This window comes from Pleurodeles waltl, chromosome 8 (assembly GCF_031143425.1).
Source record: "Pleurodeles waltl isolate 20211129_DDA chromosome 8, aPleWal1.hap1.20221129, whole genome shotgun sequence".
NCBI classification, from domain to species: domain Eukaryota; kingdom Metazoa; phylum Chordata; class Amphibia; order Caudata; family Salamandridae; genus Pleurodeles; species Pleurodeles waltl.
This window is the reverse complement of record NC_090447.1, coordinates 460,344,395-460,370,007: the sequence shown is the minus strand read 5'-3', so window position 1 is coordinate 460,370,007 and position 25,613 is coordinate 460,344,395. Positions and strand designations below refer to the sequence as shown.

At 45.4% G+C, this 25,613-nt stretch overlaps 1 protein-coding gene across 3 annotated transcripts in view; it reads left to right on the top strand.

The window, feature by feature from the left end:
* TBC1D8 (TBC1 domain family member 8) overlaps positions 1–25,613 on the top strand; it is a 411,616-nt gene that overhangs the window by 125,089 nt on the left and 260,914 nt on the right. For all 3 annotated transcript variants that reach the window (XM_069204407.1, XM_069204406.1, XM_069204408.1), the window contains exon 3: positions 21,737–21,855. In XM_069204407.1, coding sequence (XP_069060508.1) covers positions 21,737–21,855 — 119 coding nt within the window. The remainder of the gene's footprint in view (positions 1–21,736; positions 21,856–25,613) is intronic.

Here is a 25,613-nt window from a genome sequence, read left to right as displayed (position 1 = left end):
TAAAGTTGTTTTTTCAGTTGCTGCATGAGAGATTTGAGTTTGTCAGATCAGTGTGGGTCTTATTCAGAATAGACAGCTGTTTAATGCTTTTACACTACATTAGCAAATCCATATCATTATATGATGACCCCGCCACTGGTGTTGACTAAGCAGTCTTTTCTTTACTACAGCAAGTGACATTGGTAGATGCCCATGTTGAGCTTCCTAGGGTACCCTTAGATGTTTAAAGATGTTATAAAATTACAAGACAAAGTAAAAATATGACTTTGGAGAAACATTTATGGCCAAGTATTCCCCAGGACGACTTATACAGGTAGATTTAATAAGCTGAAAGAAGCTTCCTATTTTATATATTTAAGTCGGGTGGGCTTGTTTCTTTTTCTGTTTATGGTTCTCTTGCCTTTCTTTAGTGATCAGGGGGGCTCAGTTCTTATGTGAGGCCTGTACAATAAAGATTTCTTTTGGTCAGCCATATTGCTTTGCTCTCTCCTCAGTCCCATGGTCCACTCCATCTGGTCCTTCCAGGTTATTGTCTGTCCCTGATAGTGAATTTAAGTGCAGGTGGGAAGAAAATGTCTATCTTTGCTGCCAGGTCTTTGGAGGCTTTTCCGTCTGCCTCTGTCAGACATTTCGACAATAACTCCTCTGGTTTGCCATTGGGCTCCAAGCTCTCTCCCTTTTCCAGTAGGTCTCTCTTTTTTTTCACAGGTTGCCAAAATACATGATTTATCTGCTGTTACTCCTGCGTGACCGTTGTGGTTATCCCTTTAATTAACTCCTCAGGTGCCTGGGGCAAGCTGGTCTCATCCTCGACCACGGTTGCTGTGTGCTGAGGACGAGACCAGCTCGTCCTGCACCCAGTCCATGGGGAGAGCACTAGCGCTCCCCCGTTGGCCTCCCACCCACACCAACGTCAGGGATGGAAGGGGAATCGATTCCCCTTCCACCCCTACCCCCCCCAGTGATGTCTGATGTCATCAGTGCGCAATCGCGCACTGACCTCATCAAAGGTCACCTACCAGCACGATTGGAAGAGAAATGCAAAGCATTTCTATTCCGATCGGGGGGTTGGGGGCAGGTAGAGGCATGAAAGGAAAGGCCTTTCCCTTACTTTCATGTCTCTTTGAGCTTTTTTGCAGCCTGATCATGAAGGGAGTTTGTTGTTCTTAAGTATAAGGGGAGCGACCCCTTGAGCATGGGTCGCTCCCCGGGGGGCAGATCAGTCTATTGTAATTAGGCCAATCTGCCTCTAAATGCCAGGGATTATTTAACTTTTTTTTTTTCTTCACAGGAGCGGAGTGACCCTTTAGGCAAGGGTCACTCCCCTGGGGGGCAAATTATTTTTAGGCCATTTCTGCCCCCTTCAGGGGCCGATTGGCCTATTTTTATCAGGTCAATCTTCCCCTGGGGCGCAGAAACCACTGTACACCAGGGATTTTTTTTTTCCAGGTCAGTTACACTCTAGGGGAGCAACTCCTTAAGCAAAGGTTGCTCCCCTGGGGGGCACTTTTATTTTAAGCCATTTATGATCCCCATGGGGGCAGATCGGCCTGTTTTAATGAAGCCAATCTTATGGTGGCATAAACCACTAGACAACAGTTTTTTTTTTTTGCGTCAACCCCTTAGGCAAGGCTCGCTCCCCTGTAGGGCAAATTGTTTTTAGGCCGTTTTGGGGCAGATTGGACTATTTTAATTCAGTCAATTTGCCCCCAAGGGGCACCAGGGATTTTTATTTATTTATTTTTTTACAGATGGGGAGCGACCCTTTAGGCAAGGGTCGCTCACCTGGAGTGCAAATTTATTTTAGGCAGATAGTCCTATTTCTATTAAGCCGATCTGCACCTGGGCGAGCAGAAACCACTTAGGCACCAGGGATTGATTTTTTTTTTGGAGGGGGATGTGTGTGTGTTGTTTGGGGGGCAGCCCCTTGGACAAGGGTGGCTCCCCATGGGGGCACATTACTGTTGCTGATTTCTGCCACCCTTGTGGGCAGATCAGCTTATTTTTAGAAGGCCCATCTGCCCCCAAGGGGGGGCAGAAAGCCCAGCAGAGACCAGAGATGAATTATTTAAAAAAAATAGGGCAGGGGTATGGCCATACCTCCTCCCTAAATAAATGGGGACAAAGTTGTTCTGCCCACCGGTGGGAAGATTGGGCAATTACCCTCGAACAACTCCCCGGGGGGCAGAAAGCCTACTAGATGCCAGGGAATTGAAAAAGATAGTGGGGTGGTGGCTACCAACCCGTATGGGCATGGTTATGCCCAACCACAACTAAAGGGGATAACATTCTTTCAGCTCTCCTCCCTGTACACTAAAAGGTCTTATCCCAACGGCAAGCAAGTGGACATTTGATTATTTTAGGTTTTGGTTTTACATTTGGGCCATGAAAGCTTGTCTAACTCTCAAAATGGTCCCACTTGGAATGGTGAGGGCTGCACTTTTTTGGCTTTGGGACATGTTTTTGGTTCTTCCCTGTCACAGACACTTGGCCCACCTACACAACTGAGGTATTATTTTTATCGGGAGACTGAGGGGAATGTTTGGTGGTAGGAAATTTGTGCCGGTGCGGTGATCCCACACAGCAATGTGGGGAAAATTTGATTTTTCTTTTTAGCTAAATTTGAGGTTTGCTGAGGATTGTGGGAAAGAAAACACTGGGGGATCCACGCAAGTCACGCCTCCCTGGACTTCCTCAGGTGTCTAGTTTACAGAAAAGTCTGGGTTTGGTAGGTTTCCCTAGATGACTGCTGAGCCCAGGACCAAAAACACAGGTGCCCCCTGCAAAAACAGTTAGTTTTGTATCTGATAATTTTGATGTATACAGTGTTTTGGGGCATTTCCTGTCGCGGGCACTAGGCCTACCCACACAAGTGAGGTATCATTTTTATCAGGAGGGCTGGGTAGAAGGTAGTTTGTGGCTCCCCTAAGATTCCAGAACTTTGCAGCACCGAAATGTGAGGAAAGGGTGTTTTTTTGGCCAAATTTTGAGGTTTGCAAAGGATTCTGGGTAAGAGAACCTGTTGAGAGTGCCGCAAGTTACCTCATCCTGGGTACCCATAGGTGTCTTGTTTAAAAAAAAAAAAAAAATGCACAGATTTGGTGCGTTTTCTGAGGTTCCGGCTGAGCTAGAGACCAAAATCCACAGCTAGGCACTTTCCAAAAAACATATCAGTCGTCAATGTACAAATATGATGTCTCCATGTTGTGTTTTGGGGCGTTTTCTGTCACGAGCAGTAGGCCTACCCACACAAGTGCTTTACCATTTTTATCTGGAGACTTGGGGGAATGCTGGGCGGATGCAAATTTGTGGCTCCTCTCAGATTCCAGAACTTCCTATCACCAAAATGTGAGGAAAAAGTGTTTTTCTTGCCACATTTTGAGGTTTGCAAAGGATTCCGGGTAACAGAACCTGGTGAGAACCCCACCAGTCACCCCATCCTGGATTCCCCTAGGTGTCTAGTTTTGAAAAATGCACAGGTGTGGTAGGTTTCCCTAGGTGCTGAGCTAGAGGTCAAAACCACAGCTAGGCACTTTGCAAAAAACACATTATATTTCAATGTAAAAATGTGATGTTCCATGTTGAGTTTCTGTCGCAAGCATTAGGCCTACCCACACAAGTGAGGTACCATTTTTATCAGGAGACTTGGGGGAACACAGAATAGCAGAACAAGTGTTATTGCCCCTTGTTTCTCTCTGCATTTTATCTTTACAAATTAAAGACAGTGTGTATAAAAAAAAAAATTACAAAAAAAGACGTCTATTTGAGAAATGCCCTGTAATTCACAGGCTAGTATGGGCACCCGGAATTCAGAGATGTGCAGATAACCACTATCTCTCAACACCTTATCTTGTGTCCATTTTGGAAATACAAAGGTTTCCTTGATACTTATTTTTCACACTTTATATTTCACCAAATGAATTGCTGTATACAATGAAAACCCATTGTAAGGTGCAGCTACGTTATTGGCTCTGGGTACCTAGGGTTCTTGATGAACCTACAAGCCCTATATATCCTTGCAACCAGAAGAGTAATCCAGCAGACGTAGCAGTATATTGCGTTTTAAAATCTAACATCACAGGAAAAAGTTACAGAGTAAAACGTGGAGAAAAATTGCTGTTTTTTTCTCAATTTCAATATTTTTTTATTTCAGCTGTTATTTTCTGTAGGAAAAGCTTGTAGGATCTACACAAATGACCCCTTACTGAATTCAGAATGTTGTCTTCTTTTAAGAAATGTTTAGCTGTCCGGGACCAGCATTAGTTTCACACCTATTTTTGTCACTAACTGGAAGGAGGCTAAAAGCACAGAAAATAGTAAAAATGGGGTATGTCCCAGTAAAATGCAAAAAATTTATTGAAAAATGTGGTTTTCTGATTCAAGTCTGCCTGTTACTGAAAACTGGGAAGATGGTTATTTTAGAACTGCAGACCCCTTGTTGATGCCATTTTCAGGGGAACCACCACAAGCTTTCTCCTGCAGCCCTTTTCCCCTTTTCTTTTTAAAAAGAAAAATGTAATTTTCACAGTATTTTTGGCTAATTTCTTGGTTTCCTCCAGGGGAACCCACAAACTCTGGGTACCTCTAGAATTCCTAGGATGTTGTAAAAAAAAGGGATGCAAATGTGGCGTGGGTAGCTTATGTGGACAAAAAGTTATTATGGGCTAAGCACAAACTGCCCCAATTAACCAAAAAAACAGCCTGGCACCTGAGGGGGGGGGGAAGGCCTGGCAGCGAAGGGGTTGAATAGCCAGAGTGTTTCATGCATGTAAATAAACTGAACATCTTGAAGTTCTTAATTACTTAGCTCTCAGAAGGCAGGTCAAGCCCTGCAGGTGTCATTGAGCCAGTAATTCTTCAACAGTGCCCCTTTTTAGGTCGAGCATTAGCAGTGAGCAAGCGCTGCTTTTGCATTTCAACCTGTTATCTATTCTGTGGAGTTTATCCATGCCCATCACTTTCATTTGTTTGTGGGCTTGCTTTTAAAATTGGTTTGATTTTATTTGTGGAAGGCATGAATATGCCATGCCTTTTCTGCTGTTTAGCCCTCCTCGAGAGCACCGGCCAACTACTGTTAATATGCAGTGTCCATGTTTTACGCATTGTTTCTGGACTACTTTAAAAAAAAAATTCTTACACAGTGTGAACTCATGAGCTCCCTGGCAATTTCAAAGTGTTACACAGCGGAATCTCGCTCGGCACTATTGGAGCAATTTGCATGACTACTTGTTACTTCCATTGTTTATCCTTCGTGCCCGGAGGTCCTTTCAAAGTTCTTCCCCTTTAATTACAACTACAGGCCATATTCTAGCAATGGGATCTGAAAACTTTATTGCATTACGGGTCAATTTTTATCAAACACACATTCGGATAACAAGCAGCAACAAAATTGCTAAAGAAAGTAAAGAGAATTCCAATGCGTTGAGGCGAAGGCGGTATTTCACTCATTTATCGGTTCTTTCCTTGGCTGCTCCAAAATGAGATTGTATAGGAAAGTCCACAGCAATCGCACAGAGCATCGATCATTTCGAGCGGCAAGCAGTTCAAACACTTTAATCCAAGGGCAGCAGGCCTCAAAAGTTTAAGACAGTAAAAGTTGTATTTTCGTGAACTCACGGTTTTTAATATATCTCTATAAAATCCATGTGAGCGACTAGCAACTAGGACTAAATGAGTAATAGGTCTGTGATAAAAAATGTGTCTTGTTGTTGTTATAGCCCTGGAATGTGTGTCTGTGGATGACGCTGAAAAAAGCTACACCGGCTTATGCAGTTGTAGGTGGGAGCCATGTTGGGTAAGTATAAGACTATATTAAGGTTTACTTCAACTAACTTTCTTCAGAGTCAAAACTTTGCACATTAAGTTCCAGTGCATGACAATTAGCGTAGGCATTGGGAATGTAAAGGCACCTCACTGTGCCCGGCCAAAACTTGTCTGCTAATTAGTTTTCAGAGTCACCATTACCATACTGGCCCCAAGTCCTACTTAAACGCAATTTCAAACCAACTCACGTATAAATGATCTGCATGTTCGTTTCTAGAGCCCGACCCTACGAATCAGTGGCAGAAATACAAAAGAACCACAGTGTGCCTAGTCACAATTGGCCATCACACAGAATTTCGACACTAGTGATAGAAAATAGACCCTTGTTTCCAAATATGCAAACAGATAAAGTGCTTGAAGCTGTCAGCCTGTGGCATTCCAGTACAGTAACGACATTTTAATGCCTAGTTTCCTGGCACACCTTCCCATAATGAGTTAGCAAATTTTTGGGCCCTGGTTGTCACCACCTGCAGTCCCAGTCCTTTAAATAAATCAGAAACATATTTTACTGTGTCACTCCAAAGAAACACAAACGTGACAGGAACCCCCACCCCGTGATCCGACTAGCACTTGTGCATGCCGACAGTGATGAATGCTCATCACCTCTTGGGCCTGCTCCCGGATCACCTCGCAGATGGGAGTCCTGCACCTCTTCACAATTCTGAGACTTTTGATGTCGGCTTATCCTGCTTCTCATTGCAAAATGGGACTTATAGTCCTCGATTACTTCTGTGAATGCAAGAACCAGAATGCAAAGAAGAAAACAAATCAGTACTACCGCATAAAATGGAGTAGGGTTAGTGCTCTGACAGTGCTTAACATTCCCACGTCTCGTCATTCATCCAGGGCTACTGGAATAATGTGGCAGAAAGGGCCATATTATGCAGCAATATCAATAGCTCTAACTCAAGCAAATGCGAGACCTATTGCATTGCAAACACAGTAATGTAAGCACTACTAGAGACTTTGAGTTGTCCACGTGTTGCGAGTCAGAAGTACATGTTTTATTTGGGCAGAAGTTGTGTGCTTCCACACAAAAAATGCTTGCCGTCCATACAACTGTGATAATTTTGTTTATTTATCCAGCTGCCTGAGCTTGAATTTTCAGGGGTACACACATGGCATTGTAATGCTCTTAAAGTGTTCTGGGTAACTAGATAATTTATGGTGTTTTTCTCTGGCAGCAGCACAGGTGGGATGAGGGCAGTTATTAACCTATATAGATGTTTAGCTCTAGTTGAAAACGCAACTGTCACCAGACCTTTTAACCTATACCAATATAATTCTACAGTTCTTTGCTTCCACACAAATGCATGTGAATTTCCATTCTGTTTTCCTGTAATGCTTCACGTTACCATAAAACATTCCTTTAAAGCCAGACTTAGAAAAGTAAACAACATTGCAATGTTACTAGGTAGTCTGTGAATGCGTGCTTCGTTGACTCTTGTTTTATTTTTCATTTTCTCAACGCACAAATCATTGTGCCCATTCAAGTGACCTGGCATACTCATTCTTGTCTGCGGAAGTGTCATCCTGGCCTCTTACTGACACCTTATATCGCCTTTCTCTCTGCATTTTGCATTTACTTCATACAGGCTTCTTATGTCGACATTCATTTGGTTTTGGGCTTTCTGTAGGCCTGTTATTTAACTCTCTTGCACTCTCTCCGTACTTTTATGCCCTTTCCCTTGAGAATCTCGTGCTCAAATGGTGTTGGGACTGTGAGTTTCCCCTTTATTCCAAAGACACGTAATCTTTCTACAACTTGTAGCACATGTTTCAGTCTACAGGTTCTCTTTGTAGGTATCTCTAATGTAAGCTGGCATCATACGGTGTATGATCCCAACTCACTCAGGTTCTGAGGTTTATCCAACTGTTTGCAGATCCTTCCTTTTTCAATTCTACTTATGTACAAGCTTCATTTGCTATTGCTGCCTAATGGGTTAGAAATGTCCCCTGCACGGCGAACAGGTGTGTATCCCAGCCCTGTGTGACCAGACTGTTTAGCTGTTCTGGCCATTTTCCAAGATGCCTGATCTGGCTGCCACAGAACATGCCGCTATGAAGCAGATAGAATAAGGACTGTGTGCTGAGACGGCGTAAGGTCTGTGTTCTCAAAATCAAGGAATGTAAACATTTGTTTCGACTGAAAACCACTTACCTTTCCACAAGAAATGGAGCAGTGGCACTTGGCTGATGGTGTGAGTTTCCTGGAAGGAAGGCTTAAAGTAGAAGGTTGTTTTTTCCTTCCACGAGCAGCCCTGATGAGCCCTGCAGTTCAGCACACAATGTAAATAGGTACAGCATAAAGCTTTGCTCCTCCTTCAACTAGGCAACGGTCCGAGGAGAATGAGAGCAATCTTGTGGAATACCCTGCTGACAAAACAGGCCTGTCTTGAACAGGACCTTTCAGTAAAAGGCAAAATACTCGTTTCAAGCATTTACAGAGAAACCCTCATTCAGTCAGGTGCAGGATAGCAGCCTCTTTCAATGAGTATGAGAACAAGGCACCTTATATCAAAAGATTGGATTTGCAAAAAATGAACACAAATGTTGTGAATCTGACTTTCTGAATCACAGGGGCTGGCATAACTACCAGCTGTTTGAAAGTGGGTTGTTGGTTGACTGGGGTGTACGCCCTGGTCAAGCAGCAACCACATTCCTAGTCGGGGGTAAGGCACAAGGAAATGCTAAATGAACCTGTGCTCAGCCCCCTGGTAGCTTGGCACTGAGCAGCCAAGCTTAACTTGCAGGCAGTGTAAAGTATTTGTGCTACACTTCAAACAGTAAAACAGTGAGAAGACCACGCAAAAAGGATCCCACATCAGGTTAGAAAAGTAGAGTACATTTTAATAAATAGAAGACCAAAATGACGAAAATAAAATAAGCAAATTGTGACTTATGAATTTGAAAGGTTAAACTGTAAAACAGTGCTTAAAAGCAGGAAGCGCCAATTAGGTATATCTATTCACGCTGGACTAGGACAAAGTCAAAAGTTCAGTCCAACTGCAATAGAGCACAGGTCAGTTACAGGGACATTGTTGGGCCCGCTGAACCAAAGTCCCTTAAATCCTGGTTGCGTAGCGTTGTGACAGTTATGCACCAGGCAGTACAGGCAATGTGTCTGTTCTGCTCCACGCAGCAGGGTTGATGCATCAGTTCGAAGATGCGGTGAGGCAGTGGTGCACGTTCCTGCTGCATTGATGTTGACAATCTGCAGTGCAGTCGAGGCAATGAATTGGTTCCGATGGCAGAGTATCCACATGTCCAGAAGTGTATTGAACGGGTAATGGCTGAGGTCTAGTATTTATACTGTGGGGCCCTGGGTCTGGAAAGTGGGAGAGGCTTCTAGAAAGTGGGTTAGAAGTGCAAGAAATCTCATTGTTGCCCTGCCCTGGCTCCAACCTGGCTGGAGTGAAAATACAGGGTTGTTAAGCTCTTTGTGTATGGACAGGACATATCCTTTTCTGGTGTTAGGCTATGTTCAGCTCTTCCCTCCCATCCTGCCCAGGATGATTCATTAACTAACACCTAAGCTCACATTGTCTGTGGCTGTCTAGGAAGAATACACTGAGTCCAACGGCTAATTACACCCAGTTTTGTGATCAGAGACAGTCTGCAGGCACCAGATGGATAAGGCAAGAAAATGGCAACTTTAAATAAGTGGTATTTTAAAATCTGACTTTACCTTAAGTTAGGGTTTTAAATTGTGATTCCAGAGACACCAAAAACAGAAGGGTCATCTCTTCCCATTTTGAAGTTACACTTAAAAAATGTAGTAAGGCAACTCCAATGTTATTCCATGGGAGGGATAGGCCTTGAAGTAGTTAAAAACAAACTTAATAATTTTTCACGACCAGGACATTTAAAACTAAAACATACGTGTCCTACTCCTTGAATACATTGCCCCTTGCCCACTTGGCTTTTATGGGATTCAAGCTTATGATCTCTTGCTTAAAGGACATATTGGAATTGAGTGCTTAATTCACTTTGCCATCTTCTCAACTATGACAGATGATCATTAGTGTCTTGCAAAAATACATTTCACGTAAATAAATCGGTTGACCTTCCCATCTAATTCCAAATGGTCGCTGGCCACTCCTTTTCGACAGTGTACTGTCAAAATATCATTGCCAGTTTCCTGAACCACGGCTTGACCGATCACTTCATAATTGGAATAATAATAGTATGTACTTTCTTTTTCTCTGTGCGCTCGAGTCCCACGTTTGATCTTCTTGCACATTCACTTTTGGGCTACATTATTCAGTTGTTTATTTGAGCTTATGGGATATGCTTATTGAAAATCCCTTCCCATCCCTATTAGATGGGAATGTTTTAACTGTATATAGTTCATGGCTAAAATCCAGTTGGAACTCCTTCTTGTTTAACTGCACTATTCAAACCTGCACATGATTATTCACTGTAACAGTTGTATTTATCTTTTTGTTAATTTCAGTGTTGTGTTGTCCTACCTAATAACACATTGGTTTTTCAACTTCATTCATTATTTCACAGAGACAACCTTACCTAATAGTTTTGACCCCTAACATGCTAGCAAGATGGACTTTCCTGATCATGCTTGTGCTGTGCCACTCTGAATAGTCCATCTAAAGCTCTATGTGCAATTGCTTGGCATACTCTTCTTTGACCTGGTGAGCAGGAAAGGGGACAACTCTTTAACAGATGCAAAGATAGGTGGCTCCCTGATCGCTTGGTGACAGGGCAACTGGCTACCAATAAAAATCCCTATTCTAAGTGGAGTGTGCAACAGGGGTAAACATTAACTCTTGCTCATAAATGTCACTAACCTTCCAGCAGTGGTGTTAGGCATCCTGCTAGCTCATTTGTGACTCTATAGTCAGTTCCTACCACTCAGCTATTTGTTTTGCTATATCACCCTTGCCCATGACATTGTGATCCTGACCTCCTCAACGAGCATCCTCTAGTGAGCCCTAGGTAAGACTTCAAACAAGTGCTACCCTTTAATTTCCTTTGGTTTTGGACCTTCTCTTTATATCTCCCACGGCTTGCGGCCTTACCTCACTTTCTGGTTTTGCAGCCTTTTCGTAAGTGTCAAATCTCTATCCCTAGTGATTTGTGGGTCGAGAGCACAAGCACTCTGACGTGTTGTAATCTATCTGTGGGCTTTTAACCATGCCCACCGTATGCCCAACACTGTCACTCGTTTATGGGCTTGCCTTTCAAAAATCCATTGTTATTGGTAAATGCTTTACATTTGTCCCTTCTTAGCGCACTTTTGTTACTGCCTTGGCCATGGACCGTGTTACATGGGTAATTGCACGTTTGCTGATACGTTTGACTGTGAGTAAACTTCTTTTTCTGTTTCCTTCACGCTCTTGGCAGCTGTGGCACTTTGAATCATCCTGCTTTTGTCAATTCGTTTACTTTTTATTTTCAATTTAGGTGGCAAGAAAAGACCAGTTAGGAATTTACAACTCTAATAGTTCTAACTCGAGCAAACGTGAGACCCATTGCATTGGAAATGCTTGTTGCAATCTGTCACGACAAGAACCCTCTTATCGGACTACTGTCACCATCACAGTGCAGTTTCATACATACACAAACCCTCAGCCCCATACACACCCAAAGGAGATGCCCACACCTAACATACCCAACAGCGAATTGCACAGAAGCCAAACACAGATAATAGTGAAAACAGAAGAGACGATAGCCTTAAGTCGTAAAGCAACATTTCTGAAAATGCTTTCTTGTACAGAAACTCTGTATGAAACAATCCATGGGATTATACTTGTTCATCCTAACTTTGCTTGATGGCCTTGCTTTGGTGTCTTAGAGCTCTGAGGTTTCCTACTGAAAAGGATGGCTCTCCATTGGACTGCAGCTTCTAAGAGCGGGCAATTATCTGGGATTTGTGGTGGATTTTGACTAAAATACGTATTAGCAAGTTATAGTTTTGATAGTTAAAATTGGCTGGAAAGGCCCAATGTCTTCAGTTTATGGAAACACTACCACATACTACCGCAGCCCTTGCCCTGTTACAGAACACCTTTACCCATTGCACTTTTTATTACTCCTGACCATTGGGTTCTGTTTTATGTTGAAGCTCGGAGATCCGTTGAGATTACAGCCCGGAACAAGGTGTGAAATTTGTGATAGTTCTCCTCATTAAATGCATCGCGCGTGTGTGTGTGTGCACGCATATTGTGTAAAATGAAGAGGTGGTACACAATTTCGACCAGTTAACTATGTGACATACGTATAAACAGCAGAAAAAATGGTTTAAATACAACTGTGTAAAATAAAGAAGTTGGATGGAAATAGCGGCTGGGAGTGAAAATTGTCGAGAAGCTTAACAAGGGACAAAGTGACTTTTTGTGTGGAAGAGTTATGCTACCGGAAGTGAATAGCCACTCAGGACAAAGCACGTAGTGAGTGAGCAGAGTCTAGGAATAGAAAAATATTAAAATTGACTTTGCTATAAAAACATATGTGGAACCAAAAAGAAGGAATGCATGCAGTGTACCCTGAAGTTATTTCAATAGATCAAAGTAGGGATCATAGAATTGTGCTGAGCATTCCTGTCGTTCCAGTCAGCTGTGGCATTCCATTGACGAAGCCAATGATTTTGACATTTTTATAGCGAGAAGATCTTTTCAGGCCTCACTAAATACAGAAGGTGGTTGCAGAATAGCCTGCAGCAATGCAAGCTTTCCACTAGACTCATTCCAGAGGTACTGCATAGCTACTACCCGGTGCAGTGTTCCTTCGCATGCACGCAGAGAGCATTTGTTTGTGCATGGTTCTGGTGCAGGCCACAAGGTACATCAGGCAGAAGCAGTAATGATGAGTCTCTAGCACAGAATGGGCACATCATGGGCTTTATCCAAGTAAACGTACTTCTCACAAATACGTCAATCACAGCCTAAGTATCACCAGTAAATACATGCTTTCCACATTCCCTCATGCAGCAGTCTGGTGTGGTCTGGACAACGGCAGCGCGTCGCACCTATGTTAATACTCAGCACACCTTGCGTCCTCCCATACACCCTACATGTCCCCCATTCCACCCAGGCTCAAACACATACGCAACAATAAGGACAGAACTGCATTCATAAAGTACTGTGATAGTTCAGTTGGAGAGTTTTTTAACTGCAGCCTTCACTGCGAAGTCATGAATGTAGATTGCATATCTTCAGAAGTGCAGTAATCTTAAACAAAAGGCATACATTCTCGAACTACAAAAGCACAACGCACATTTTCTGGATATAAAAAGACCTCAAGTCTCACTCATTGCGAGTGAGACTCATAGATTTGAAGGTCAGATCTTGCTGTCACTCATTGTAGGCCATATGTCACTCATGGTGAGAATTACTTCAACCCTAAATGTGGATCCTTTCAGTGCTCTGCTGGTGTGGAGGGGTTCTTTGAAGCTGAAGAGGCATCACAAACCCATCCCAGTGCACCAGGGCCTCGCCTATAGACCAGTTAATTGGTTGGCAAAACAGCTTTGGACTCATGAGAGTGCTGCTTAGATACTTGTTTAATGCATTGGTCAACTTAAATGAGGAATTTGTGCTAGTTTTGTTCATTTTGCATTTTATGAATTTCATTATATAACTGATGTAATTGCTAATGTAACCTTGATGTCGGAGGTTAGGTGATGTCAAATTCTGCAGTGTCCAGCAATACACTACTTAGTTGTCACTCAGCAATTTTCAAAACCTGAGGCTGGATTCATCACAGCACTGGCTCTCACGGGGAAGAATAGAGATGATGGGAGATGACTTAATGTAGTGTTGTGATGGTAGGAGCAGAAATGGGGGAGTTGCCCATGCCCTTGCTGCATGTCCAGAGTTACCTCTCTCCACCTGTAGTCAGAATGACACTGGGATTGTCTGCCACTCTTCCTTCTAATACCCCCCCTTACACTCCTGAGTAGAGCTGCGGTAAAGTATGCGCATAGACATGGTGAATCAGTGCTAACTGATACTTACATTGACTGGACACATGCCAGAATTTGGATTAAAAGTTGAAGATGTCTCAATTTTAATAAAGTATATCAACTTTAATAAAGTATATCAACCTGCCCAGTTTACACTGTTGGGTGCTGATCTGTTATGGCATGCAGTAGGTACTGTTTTGCCTAAATAAATCAGCGGGACCTCATTTTGGTGTTTTTTTTCATGGTGGTTGGTTGTGGTGAGGAAGGATACCATAATTAGTCTCGTCATTTGCATATATCCTACGCCTGATTAATCATACACTGCTGCAATATGTATTCAATGAGAAGCATATGCAGGGCTTCAACCTGGGCTACCTACATTATGTCCTGCAAACTTTACTTTCTTAATGCTCATCTTTGTGATTTTTTCTTTTTCTTAATGTCAAGCGTTGTCTTTGTTGTTTCTGTGTTCCCATTTATAAAAATTCTCCTTAACCTGGCATTAGTTTCCAAACAACCTCGGAGAGACGAACAAGGAATTTAAAAGAACCACCACAGGCATTCATTTTAACGAAGGGCATGCTTTTGTAGCATCTCTGGTTTAGTTGTATGTTTGAGACTTTCAGTGGATCCCTAGGTAGGCAGAAACTGTACAAAAACTAAGACCACTATCCCCTACTGCGCACACACACAGGCCCTCATTCTGACCCTGGCGGTGTCTCACCGCCAGGGCAGAGGAAGCACCGCCAACAGGCTGGCGGTGCTTCCGGGGCATTCTGACCGCGGCGGTAACGCTGCGGTCAGAAAAGGGGAACCGGCGGTTTCCCGCCGGTTTTCCCCTGCCCCAGGGAATCCTCCATGGCGGCGCTGCATGCATCACCGCCATGGGGATTCCGACCCCCTTCCCGCCAGCCTGGTTCTGGCGGTTTTCACCGCCAGAACCAGGCTGGCGGGAACGGGTGTCATGGGGCCCCCTAACAGGGCCCCAACAAGATTTTCAGTGTCTGCCAAGCAGACACTGAAAATCGCGACGGGTGCAACTGCACCCGTCGCACCCCTTCCACTCTGCCGGCTCCATTCGGAGCCGGCATCTTCATGGAAGGGGGTTTCCCGCTGGGCTGGCGGGCGGCCGTCTGGCGGTCGCCCGCCAGCCCAGCGGGAAACTCAGAATTACCGCGGCGGTCTTTTGACCGCGGTACTTTGGTGGGCGGCCTCCGCCCCCGCCAAAGTCAGAATGAGGCCCACAGTCTTTTTCCTTTACCCACTGTAGTTTTTCCCTGTTTAGGAACCTTTCCCATGCAGCGAGTCCCCACAGTCATGTCTGTAAATGAGCATTAGTAAAATCTACTGCTTACAGAGCAGCAAAACATCAAAAACTGTGGCAACAAGCCTGTAACGGGCGAGGTGCCGATCCCGGGTCCGAAGCTCCCGTCGGGGAAGAAAATTGATACCCCCGGGGCACGGAGGAGGATTCCCCTAGAATGACGTATGACGCGGAGGGCGTCATAAAGAGGAAAAGAGAAGACGGACGACGAGAGAGGTCGGAGGAAAAGGAGGAGCCGAGAACGCGGAAGAGCCGAGGAGAGGAAACCACCACCATCCAGGAGCCGGAGGAAGAGCGAGAGAACACCGGGGCAGGAGAGCAGAGCACGAAAAAAGAACCCACCTTCACCCAGGAGCTAAAGGGAGAGGAAGACACCGCCAGCAACGTGATCGAGACGGAGGGAGAGACCCGGAAGGCGGGACGCCTCGAGGACAGGAGGAACCAGTGGGCGACCCCCAACCCGACCGAAGAGAAATCGGGGGACCACCTACTTGCCGGCCGCGCCCCTGGAGGGACGTGGCCCTCCCAGGTACGACTATACCCTGCCTGGCAGACTCTGTCAGGTTGGCTCACAGGGAAAAGAGGGAGGTGGGGGGAGAAAAGGGAGGACGGGGAGGTTTCTTCAAAGGAAGGGCATAGACCTGCAGAGAGAGGGGAAACCCGTTTACTTAACCCACGGACTGGGACACCTCCGGAGAAACCCTAGAAAGAAGAGAAGGGGTTGACCGGGACACAGGGGAGAGAAGGCACAATAAATAAATAGAGAAACCCACCACAACCAGCACCGCCGCCCTACCTGTTTCACCACCCCTACTAACCCCTAACTGACCCCTTACCTTAGCCCTACTTCAATTTTCACTTACCTGATTATTTTTATTTTCCTTTCTTTTGGGGAATACGGGCGACCGGAGGACGGGAAACCAGACCGACTCAAGACGGAGCCAAGACACCACCAGAGCCTGGAAAGAGAAAAGAAAAGGGGCTTTGAGGAAATAGAAACTAGGGCTGATCTTGTGAAGAGGAACAAGAGAGGACTGGCCAAGATATAAATAAAACAATAATATTCCCTCAAATAGCAGTGCCTGTCGTATTCTTCCAATATCTTGCATATGTCGGATAACGAACCCATTTACAGTGGTGTCAGAAGTGGGATATTGGAACAAGCGACAGGAGAATTCTAGAAGATGGAGGGTGCACCCACAATGGCCGACATGATGCAGCAACTGGCTGAGGGCCAACGCCATCTGCAAATTGTATGGGAGGAACAACAGAAGGCTGCCAAGGTGGAAAGGGAGGCTCTGCAAAATGCACTTAAAAGTCAGGCCACTATCATGGCCAACAATCAGTTGGTACATGACAACGCCATAAAAACTTTGACTGATACCATTGCCGCAACTAGGGTACATCCAAATGTACTGAGTTCCGTTTTGCAGAGATATCAGGAAGGCGAAGATCCCGACGCCTTCTTTACTAACTTTGAACGCGTTGCCCTTTCAGCCACCTGGCCGCAGGACAGATGGGGTCAATATATTGCTCCCTTGTTAACCGGGACACTTCAAGCAGCATATCAAGCGGTTAACCCAGGAGGAACAACGCCCTATCCGGACTTCAAGAAGAGTATCCTAGAAAGGGTCGGTTTTGATACAGAACATTATCGGGTTCGCTTCCGGAAGGCCAAGTGGGGCCCCGCTGAGAACCCTCGAGCCTTATATTTCCGGGTCAAAGACCTAGGGCTCAAATGGCTTGGACCCATAGGGACGAATAGGGAAGACGTTATCGAGGCCGTCCTCCTAGAACAATATTTAGATGCCCTACCCACCAATACTCGCCATTGGATCAAGCAACACCCAAACCCCGACACGAATACTACTATTGAGCTGGCCTGCGCTTTCCACCGCTCCCTCGAATTCAAAACACCACTCCCGCGGTTGTTACCTCAACCCGTTAGGCAAAACCCAGGACAATCCGCAGCCACAGGGAAAAGGCTAATAGAGGAACCGGGAAGATTACGAGGGATGGAAAAACCATATGGGCAGCAGCCCCAATGTTTTAGTTGTGGGGAGTGGGGACATATTGCCCGCTTTTGTCCTTTGAAGGCCGGGAAACCCGAACCCATGGAAATAGGGATTACGAGAGGCCGGGTATTCTACACCGGGGGGGAAGAAACTCAATACAAAAAAAAAAGTGTCCATTAATGGAAGGGATACGTTGGCGCTCATCGACTCCGGATGTAGCCAGTCCGTAATTAGAGCGGACCTAATTACTGAGCATAACCTTGATCCGGATTTCACGGTATCCATATGCTGCATTCATGGGGAAACAAGGGAATACCCCCTAATATGGACTACCCTTTTTTGGGAAGGAAAAGAGACCCCCATACGGCTGGGGGTAGTTGAAGGTTTGGTGGAAGAAGCCATCATAGGAACAGACTTTAAAGACTTTCCGATCCTCTTAGACAGCACACAGAGTAAGAATGACCTGGATGCCTGGTTGGGAAGTGCCCCTTTTTCTGAACTAAACATACCAACCCCGGTGATCCGCTATAAACCCACTAAAAGAGAGAAACGAGAAGCCAGGAAGTCCTATGAAAGAGGAGATATGAACCACGATAGTCTTAATGCACAGGTACTCGCCCTCGTTGGTCTTCCACCCTTCCGCTGTAGTCAAAGAGACGATCCCAGTCTGATCCATGCCTGGAAAAGCGCCAAACCTCGAACCATAGAGGATAAGGGTCCCTCCTTTATAATAAATAGAAATCTGCTATATCGGGTCACCAGTAACGAGAGAGGGGAAAAGAAACAATTATTGGTTCCCGAACCCTATAGGCAGCAGGTGTTGCACCTAGCCCATAGTCAGCCGGGGGGTGGTCATTAAGGGAGAGAGAAAACCGAGGAGTACCTATTAAGGAAGTTCTATTGGCCTGGGGTTTTTTCTCATATCAGAAAGTTCTGTCAACAATGCCCTAGATGTCAGTTAATCGATCCCGGACCCCAGAAAAAAGCCCCCCTACATCCTCTGCCCATTATTGACGTACCTTTCTCTAGAATAGGAATGGATTTAGTCGGACCACTTCTACCGTCTTCCAAGGGATACCGATATATCCTAGTATTGGTCGACTACGCCTCTAGATATCCGGAAGCTATCCCCCTGAACAGTATTAGCACCAAAAGTGTCGCCAACGCCATGATAAGTTTCTTCTCACGAATAGGGTTTCCCCGAGAAATATTGACGGACCAAGGGACCCAGTTTATGTCCAACCTAATGGCTCAGATCTGTCAAATATTAGGGATACGACAGCTCAGGACAGCGGTTTATCATCCCCAGACAGACGGATTAGTAGAGAGGTATAATCGCACCCTGAAGACCCTCCTGAGAAAGACGATTTCCGAGTCAGGTAAAGATTGGGACAAGAAACTTCCTCTAGTGTTATATGCGGTCAGAACCCATGAACAAGCCTCTACAGGGCATAGTCCATTCGAACTGCTGTTTGGGCGACAGCCTAGAACCCTATTGGACATGGCAGCTGAACTATGGGAGGAAGACGAAAACGGGGAAAAGCCTCTCCTAGAGTACACTAGCGAGTTAAAGTCTCGACTACAAACAATATGGGAAGATGTGAGAGGGCATATGGAAAAAGCCCAGGAGAAACAGAAACGATACTATGATAGGAACACGCAAGTGCGATCTTTTGTAGAGGGAGACCGAGTATTAGTGCTTTTACCCAGTTCAGACAATAAACTCTTGGCAAAATGGCAAGGACCCTATAAAGTAATAGCAGCAGTAACTCCCGTTACCTATAAGCTACAACTAACAACTAATCCCAACCGATTTCAGATCTTTCATGTTAACTTACTAAAAAGATGGGAGGAATCACAGGTGGATCAAAATATGAACTGTTTAATACAGTAAAAGAGCTAGAAATAGGGTGGTGCCCCACGGACCCCCCCCAAGGGGCGAGGTACCCCTCCGAAATGCAGAGTTAACAGTGCAACAGAACCAACAACTAAACCAACTCCTTAATAAGCAGCCCCACATGTTTTCCCCGATGCCAGGTAAAACAGATCTAATCCACCACCAGATTATAACCCAACCGGGAAAAATAATCCGGTTACGCCCCTATCACATTCCCGAAGCAAGGAAGGTCATAGTTGAAGAGGAGGTAAAAAGGATGTTAGACATGGGTATTATAGAGCCGTCCCAAAGTCCCTGGTGCTCCCCGGTTGTATTAGTGCCAAAACCGGACGGATCTATACGGTTCTGTATCGACTTTAGACAAGTCAATGCCGTGTCCCAATTTGACACGTATCCTCTTCCCAGGGTAGACGAACTTCTAGAACGGCTGGGTAAAGCTAAATACATGTCTACCCTGGACCTAACCAAGGGGTACTGGCAGATTCCTTTAGCTAAAGCAGATAAAGAAAAAACGGCGTTCTCCACCTCTTCCGGTTTATATCACTTTAACGTACTTCCCTTTGGACTACATGGGGCCCCCGCCACTTTTCAGAGACTGATCGATACTATATTGCGACCACATACCAGATACGCAGCCGCCTATCTAGATGACATCGTTATTCATAGCGAAACCTGGGAAGACCATTTATCCCATTTAGAACTGATCATTAAAGCACTGGCGGCGGCCGGATTGACCGCCAATCCTTCCAAGAGCCGACTGGCCTTCAATGAAATTCCCTATCTGGGGTATCATATTGGAAACGGGAATATCAGACCACAAATGAGTAAAATTGAAGCCATTTTACGCATAAGAGCACCCAGTACAAAAAAGGAGATCCGTTCCTTCCTCGGACTAGTGGGATATTATCGTAGATTCATACCCCACTACTCTACAGTAGCCGCCCCTCTCACTGACCTGTTGAGGAAAGGTCAACCTAAGAACATCACAAGTTTAACTATTCTACAATCCCATAGCTATCGTACCTTACAACGATGTCTAACCACGCAACCGGTATTAAAATGTCCTGAGTTCAGCCGTCCCTTCCACCTCCAAACGGACGCATCGGACGTAGGCCTGGGTGCAGTACTTTTTCAAAAAGATGAAAATGAGATAAGCCATCCAGTGGTCTTCATTAGTCGCAAGCTATTTCCACGGGAACAGAACTATCCCATAATAGAGCGTGAGTGCCTGGCCATTAAATGGGCCGTGGAAAGTCTTCAGTATTATCTCCTAGGGAGGTCCTTCCTTTTATACACCGACCACGCACCTCTTACCTGGCTCTCGAGGTATAAAGATACCAACGCTCGCATTTTAAGATGGTTTATGGAGCTTCAACCTTTCTCCTTCCAGGTTTGTCATCTCCCTGGGGACCTTATGGGGCAAGCGGACTATCTGTCTCGATTTCCGGGACCTGGGGGGCTCGAACAGCCCCATCCGAGGTGCCGATCCCGGGTCCGAAGCTCCCGTCGGGGAAGAAAATCGATACCCCCGGGGCACGGAGGAGGATTCCCCTAGAATGACGTATGACGCGGAGGGCGTCATAAAGAGGAAAAGAGAAGACGGACGACGAGAGAGGTCGGAGGAAAAGGAGGAGCCGAGAACGCGGAAGAGCCGAGGAGAGGAAACCACCACCATCCAGGAGCCGGAGGAAGAGCGAGAGAACACCGGGGCAGGAGAGCAGAGCACGAAAAAAGAACCCACCTTCACCCAGGAGCTAAAGGGAGAGGAAGACACCGCCAGCAACGTGATCGAGACGGAGGGAGAGACCTGGAAGGCGGGACGCCTCGAGGACAGGAGGAACCAGTGGGCGACCCCCAACCCGACCGAAGAGAAATCGGGGGACCACCTACTTGCCGGCCGCGCCCCTGGAGGGACGTGGCCCTCCCAGGTACGACTATACCCTGCCTGGCAGACTCTGTCAGGTTGGCTCACAGGGAAAAGAGGGAGGTGGGGGGAGAAAAGGGAGGACGGGGAGGTTTCTTCAAAGGAAGGGCATAGACCTGCAGAGAGAGGGGAAACCCGTTTACTTAACCCACGGACTGGGACACCTCCGGAGAAACCCTAGAAAGAAGAGAAGGGGTTGACCGGGACACAGGGGAGAGAAGGCACAATAAATAAATAGAGAAACCCACCACAACCAGCACCGCCGCCCTACCTGTTTCACCACCCCTACTAGCCCCTATCTGACCCCTTACCTTAGCCCTACTTCAATTTTCACTTACCTGATTATTTTTATTTTCCTTTCTTTTGGGGAATACGGGCGACCGGAGGACGGGAAACCAGACCACCTCAAGACGGAGCCAAGACACCACCAGAGCCTGGAAAGAGAAAAGAAAAGGGGCTTTGAGGAAATAGAAACTAGGGCTGATCTTGTGAAGAGGAACAAGAGAGGACTGGCCAAGATATAAATAAAACAATAATATTCCCTCAAATAGCAGTGCCTGTCGTATTCTTCCAATATCTTGCATATGTCAGATAACGAACCCATTTACAAAGCCCCGCTAAGCAAAGTTGATATATACATACTAATATAATAAAATGTGATCATCTTGTTAGTGCCTAACGCTGTACAGATGAAAGTGGTTTTAGGTCCTGCCATGAGAAGGCAGGTGATGGAAATTAATTTAAGTATTATGAAAACTTAGGGTGACAGGTTATTGGTTTATTTCCGCCCATCAGGTATATTATATATTTTTTATATCTGACTTTCTAGGTGCCACTGCGGAGGAAATCGATCAGCACTGGGAATGGCTGGAACAGAACTTACTCCAATCACTGTCGGTCTTCGATAATAAGGAAGACATTGCAAATTTTGTCAAGGGAAAAATAAAGGTAGGAAAGTGGTTTAACCTATATAACAAAAATCGGTGTATCGTACATGCACGGTAATTAACATGTGTAGATCAGTAGAGACAAAAAAAATTATTTAGAAAGTTTTGACTCTTCACTGCTGTGTCAATGGTTTATATATTTTGCTTTAAATTTAGATCTAATAATCGCCTATTATTTGACATATCCCGACCTGGGATGGATTGTAAACAAGAACTAGAACAATATAAACTGGTATTGGTATTCCGCAGCCTCTTGTGTGGCCCTCAGAATGAGTCTGGGGCGGCGGGAGTCTCGTGTGAGGGGTATATTCAAATTCCCTGAAAAACTGCAGCTTTTTCAGCGCGCACCACACCCGCCCCACAACGCTTTACATGTTTTTTTAAACATGTGACGGAACACTGCTCAATTTGTAGCGATTGCCAATGTTTGGGAGAAAAAAACAAGCATTTGGAATGCAACAGTCTTGTGTTTGCTCGAGTTAGAGCTCATAGCGTTGTAAATTACTGACTGGACTTTTAGTTCCAGACAGACTGAAAATAACAAACGGAAGAGAGCGAGGGCGAACTGGCCCTGGAGAAGCCCCCCTCTGCTGTTGGTTTATGTTTACAGAGGGAGCTGGTAGGAAGGAGGGACTGAACAAGCACCCACACTGTTGAGGTGAAACTGGCAAATGCCAAAAAAAGTCCCTTACAGAAGAGATAAACAGGACATAGCGTAATTACACAGTACTTTGTGCTGCTCCCAAAGTGAAAAAAGGCAGGACAAAGAGGCAGAACTGACCACTAGCAAGCAAGGATTTTTGAAGGACACTGCAACTAACAAATCAGAACTATGGAACTCACTCTATTGTATACTTTAGTATAGAGAAGGCCGAACGCTAACGCTCAACCTAAAAACTGTGTAGTGCCCTGACCGAGAGTGAATGGAGTTTGGGTAGGTGTGAGGTGACCCTGCACACGCTCAGACTACCCACATGAGTGGGTAGTTTTGGAATTCCTGAATACAATCCCCTCCATAAGCCCACACAACTGCAATAGGTAGTGACATGTTTCTTAAATATGCACCCACAAGGGGCCTGGTATGTCTTGGTAGATACCCCAGGGAAGGTGATATTGTCTATGCTTTTGAGCCCTAAGAGTTGGCTGTTGGTTTGTCCCGGCTACTAGAAATGCCATGACATTGCTGGTGCAGATGCCCGAGATTGGCAGCGACACAACATACTTTCCCAGTATTGTAACTGATCATCTCTCGAGTACCAGAACAAGAAAGAGAATGCAACCTACAAGTCTGGAAAAGAGTGAATATCAACATACTTTGGGACGTTTTTGATGTTGAAAAACAAATATCAGTTCAAGAGCTGACCTAAACTTATGAGCTGTCAGCAGGACAATTTCTTAAATATGGTCAGGTAGTTCTACTCTCGCTGAGAGGGTAGGACAGCTTAGAAACACCCACACAAAAGTGCTATATGTGATACCCCAACTGGGAAATGTGAGAAATTCAGTCGTAAATGATGTCATAGAACATGTCATGAGATATGTCATACGTGAGGTCATCCGCAGTGCATGGCGGGTGCGCAAGGTATAGGTAATGCTGCTAACGGGTGAATTTCTCAGTATTCTTTTTAGTTCAAAACACAGTTTCAATTGACAAATTCACCCGACGTTACTTCAACTTTTTTTTTTTTTCAGTGAATTTCGAAGGGTTATTTTTTTAACAGAAACAAATCTTTTTACACATCTAACTATAATGATACTTTAACCTTTGGCTTTTTCAGTGAGTTTCTAGTTGTTTAAACATTAAGTAATACTTAATTACCATACATATATGCAATCCCCTGTTGTGCATAGCCTTTGGATATGCGATGTGGCCTGCCTGGCCTGCAGCCAGGCTCTGCAGCCAACACTCCTTCCATAGAGTGAAGCCCACTCTGATGCATGGCCTTTGGCCATGCGTATTTGGGGGCTGGCAATAGAGCCTGGCCCAGCAGACCCCAGGCTCCAGAGCCATATGTTTTTTAATTAAAGGCTCTGGGAGTAGGGCCATGTGCCCCCTCACTCTGAGCCTTGTTAGGCCATGAGGACCCCCATTCCCCAACGCCATTTAAAAAAATAAAGGGAATGGGGGCCATATGCCCCCTCACTGAGCATCTTTAGGCCCTGGGGACCCCACCCTCTTGGCTGTGTATGTTTTTTAAGGGGCTTGGGGCCAGAAGGCCCCCATCCAAGGGAGATGCTTATTTAAATAATTTAGGAGTGGGGTGCATGGTAAGCTTTGTTAGGCCCTGGAGACCCCATCCCCGGAGCCACTTATTTAAATAAAGGTGAGAAGACGCACATGGCCCCCTCCCTCGGCTGATTTTCGACCTGGGGGCCCCATCTCCTAGGACCTGATGTGGTTTTCATGTATAGGGGGTCATGCGTTCCTCCTCCCCGGGCTGGTTTCAAGTCCAGGCATCACATATCCCAGGGCCTGGTGATATTTGGATGGGGAGGGGCCAATGCGGCCCCCCTCCTGGGTATGATTTTGGCCCAAGTGGACCATCTCCTGGGGCCCGATGACATTTTGTAGGGGGAGGCGCGACATGTGGCTCCCCTCCACAGGCCGATTTCCTATTAACTTCAAGCCAGCCCCCAGGGAATGGGATCCCATGAGCCATAAATGGCTTAGGGCAGGAGGCTTCATGTCCTTCCTCCCCATTTTGAACATTTTTGGTTCTGGGGTGGGCCTTTAGAGGCTCATGGAGGGGGGCACATGCCCTCTCTGTAATTAACAACATTCTGGCGCTTGGGGTGGGCTCCAAGGGCCTCGCGAGGTTCATGGAAGGAAGCTGTACATCCCCCCTCCCCTTTTTTAATGATTTCGGCCTAATGGGTACGCTTCCCGATGGGATTACACACCCTTTCCCGAGCCATTGGAGGCCCCGCATTTGATCCCACATTTTTTGCCTTTTTTTTTTCTTTTTTGCCCCCTTTGAGTGGCATGTCCCTCTGGGTCCCCCATTGGGCCTACAGGGTCAGGTTATCCCTATCCCCATATATCTTTTTTTTTCTTTTTTTTTTAATGGCTTCTAGAATGGGAACTAAGTCCCCAAGTCCTGTAATGTCTGTCAGCAAAATTTTTCTCATGGTGCTGATAGCCAGTCAGAGCGTTCGTGCTCACTGGAGACTGACTCCCACGGGAGCAAGATGACCAAAGGGGGGAAAAAAAGCTTCCTGATCCAATCAGAATGCTCTATTTTTAAATTGGTGCTCGCGTAAAAGTCTAACTTTCTGCCAAATTTGCCGTAATTCCGTTCAGCACTTTTTACTGTAGCCCATCTTAAAAACGTCTGTGGAAAATGCATGGGGATTTTGTGATTTGGTGGACCCTTTTTTTCCCCATTCCCCACTTGATGAATCACCCAGCATCTTTTAGAAAGGAGCTAAGTTTGATGAACCTTTTTTTTTTTTTTATGGAAAGTATTATGAAGATTAATCAAATGGGGCCGAAATTATCACCAAACCAAAAAGCGTTCCTTCTATGTCAAAGCAGACCTAACTATAACGTGGCTTTCCAATCACTCATGGGATATTGAACACGATGTTTTGACACACTGTAACTTATTTTGTACTGCTTGGATGTGATCTAATATCCTCTTCTTTAGTGTGCATATGGTGCTGCCAACATACTTGAGGCCACATTGACATTAGATAATGTAAACTACATAGTTTGTGTCACGTGCTATTCTCTGTTTGATGACAGTTTTGTTACCTTTG